A 2503-nucleotide genomic window follows, 5' to 3' on the forward strand; every position below is an offset into this window, starting at 1 on the left:
GTGTGTATGTGTGTGCTATACTGAATAACCTAGCTTACTGTCAGTGGTGTCCAGTCCGTTGATTTTCTTCATATTCTCATCTTTCTCCTTAAGATCATCACTGTCGCTGTCACCAGCTTTATCTCGACCGTCTCCGTCATCATTGTCACCACAACGATTCCGAGGGGACCACGTCATTTTGTTCTCTTTCTTAAGTCTTCGCCTGGCATTCGCAAACCAGGTGGACACCTGGGTAAGGGTCATTTTTGTGATTATAGCCAACATAATTTTCTCTCCTTTCGTTGGGTAGGGGTTTTTTCGGTGTTCGTAAAGCCATGCTTTTAAAGTGTTCGTAGTTTCACGAGTCGCGTTTTTCCTCCGGGCAGCGCCATTTAAATCCATCGTTCCATACCTAGAGAGCAGAGAGAGAAAATAAATAGATTATACGGACATAGACGCACATATATAGAAACTGTATACATACACACATAGATATGGTCCTTATGGTTGATGCCATTGGAATATAGGGGAAGACTAAAATTAGAAATCCTTCTTCCAAGAGCCTACTGCTCATAAACATACAGTTTGCAATATACCAGGAAACGATCAGATTTCACCTGGAAGTTCCAAGAAATTCATATTCCTAAGAATAATCTGTTGAGATTCATTTCATTTTGTGACTCAGAACATGGGAAACTAAATACTTACGTTCCACCGTAAGAATACGTCATTGAAGGTTCGTATGGGTAACATGCTCCTGATTGAGTGATCCCCCGCCAGGCGTCAGTGCTGTCTTTTAGTTCATATGATGTGTTCTGAAAATAGAAATATAACAGTGAATGTATTAATTTATAGGAAATCCAATGGCTGTATGAGTGATCCAATACCGCGGGCTAAAGTTTTGCACCGATGGATTTGAAATTCTGCACAGGAGCATATTTTGTCAAGGAAGGTGTCATATATTGTGTAACATTTTCCTGATAGAAAAACAAAAACAGAGATAAAAACAAAAACGAGAATATTGTTTATATTAACCGCAATCACTGCTATAGATATTGGGAAAATTTATTGATTAGAAAATTAATTCATTTTAAGAAATGTATTTGAATAAATATGTTTTACTAATAAATACAACAGATACAAATAAATAAAAACAAAATTGCATTTTAGGTTCTATGTATATGTAGATGTAAGGAGTTTGCTCAACAACCACATTGTTCCGGGTTCAGTCCCACTATGTAGCAGCTTGGATAAGTATCTTCCACTATAGTGTCGGATTGACCAAAGCCTTGTGAGTGGAGTTGGTAGACGGAAACTGAAAGAAGCCCGTCGTATCTCTCTCTCTCTCTCTCTCTCTCTCTATATATATATATATATATTATATATATATATATATATATATATATATATATATATATATATACATATATATATATGTGCGTCGGTGTGTGTATGTATGTGTGTGTGTGTTTGTTTGTGTCCACGACTACGACCACCAACACCACTGTTGGTGTTATTACATCCCAGAAACTTAGCGGTTCGGCAAACGACACCGACAGAATAAGCACCAGGCTTTCACAAAATAGTCGATTCAACTGACTAAAAGTTCTTCGACGAGGTGTCCCAGCATGGCCGCAGTCTAATGACTGAAACAAGTAAAAGATACAAGAAATTAACCCTCAGTTTCGCGAATTATCCCCTTTTTTCAGAGCCAATCACAACTGTTGCCATAGTCTGTTTTGTTACTCATTCACCAACTAAGAGGTAAAGTTTCAACTAATTAAATATATTCAGCAGCTCATTCGCCTCCTTTTCTTATTCACTAAAGAAACGACCGAGGTGTTTTAGTTGGTATTTATTTTATCGACCGCGGACGGATTACAAACGAATCTTCGAGGAATTTAAATTTAGTAATACGAAACCACATACAAGCATATAACATGGGTATTATAGAGGGAGAGATTAGCTACATAATTAAAGCGAGCAATACTTAATCCGCCGACAAACTACCGCCGTTAAAGCCGCCTCGTTTCAGCGTTATTATTTTGTTTTCTAAGCACAAGATTTTCCTTCTTTTTTTTTTTTTTCAAACCGAAAAATAATAGATGAGATTGTCTCGTGTTTACTATATCATGAGTAGCCATTTTACAAAGGATCAGTTGTATGGAAGATAGCATCAATTCCAAAGAGTTTGCGAAAGAAATTTAAAAGGAATGGTAGGAAGATTCAAAGATGCGTTTTTTTAGCGTTACGTAGCTCCGTACTTACGTTTGTTCTATTGTTACAACCACCATTTTCTCGCAACAAGGATAAAAGCGGTTTTCAGTTACAAGACATACACATACATACATGACAAACATTACGCACATGCATGGATACATACACACACATACACATACACATACACACACACACGCACACATCCGAAAGGATGAAAGGCCAGCTTGAACTCGGTTGAATTTGAAACCAGAACGTAAGAACTGCAAGAAATACAGCGTGAAATTTTTTCCGATGCACTAATGAT

The 2503-nt window shown here is 37.3% G+C and overlaps 1 protein-coding gene across 1 annotated transcript; it reads right to left on the reverse strand.

The window, feature by feature from the left end:
• LOC115226966 (iroquois-class homeodomain protein irx-4-like) lies at positions 1-801 on the reverse strand. Its single transcript, XM_029797921.2, has 2 exons — positions 688-801; positions 1-391 (listed from the first exon to the last, which is right to left on the reverse strand). Exons 1-2 carry the CDS (start codon positions 708-710, stop codon positions 16-18), a joined length of 399 nt encoding a protein of 132 aa, XP_029653781.1. The 5' UTR covers positions 711-801; the 3' UTR covers positions 1-15.
• Positions 802-2503: the final 1702 nt, after the last annotated feature.

This window comes from Octopus sinensis, unplaced genomic scaffold (assembly GCF_006345805.1).
Source record: "Octopus sinensis unplaced genomic scaffold, ASM634580v1 Contig00740, whole genome shotgun sequence".
Taxonomy (NCBI): Eukaryota; Metazoa; Mollusca; class Cephalopoda; order Octopoda; family Octopodidae; genus Octopus; species Octopus sinensis.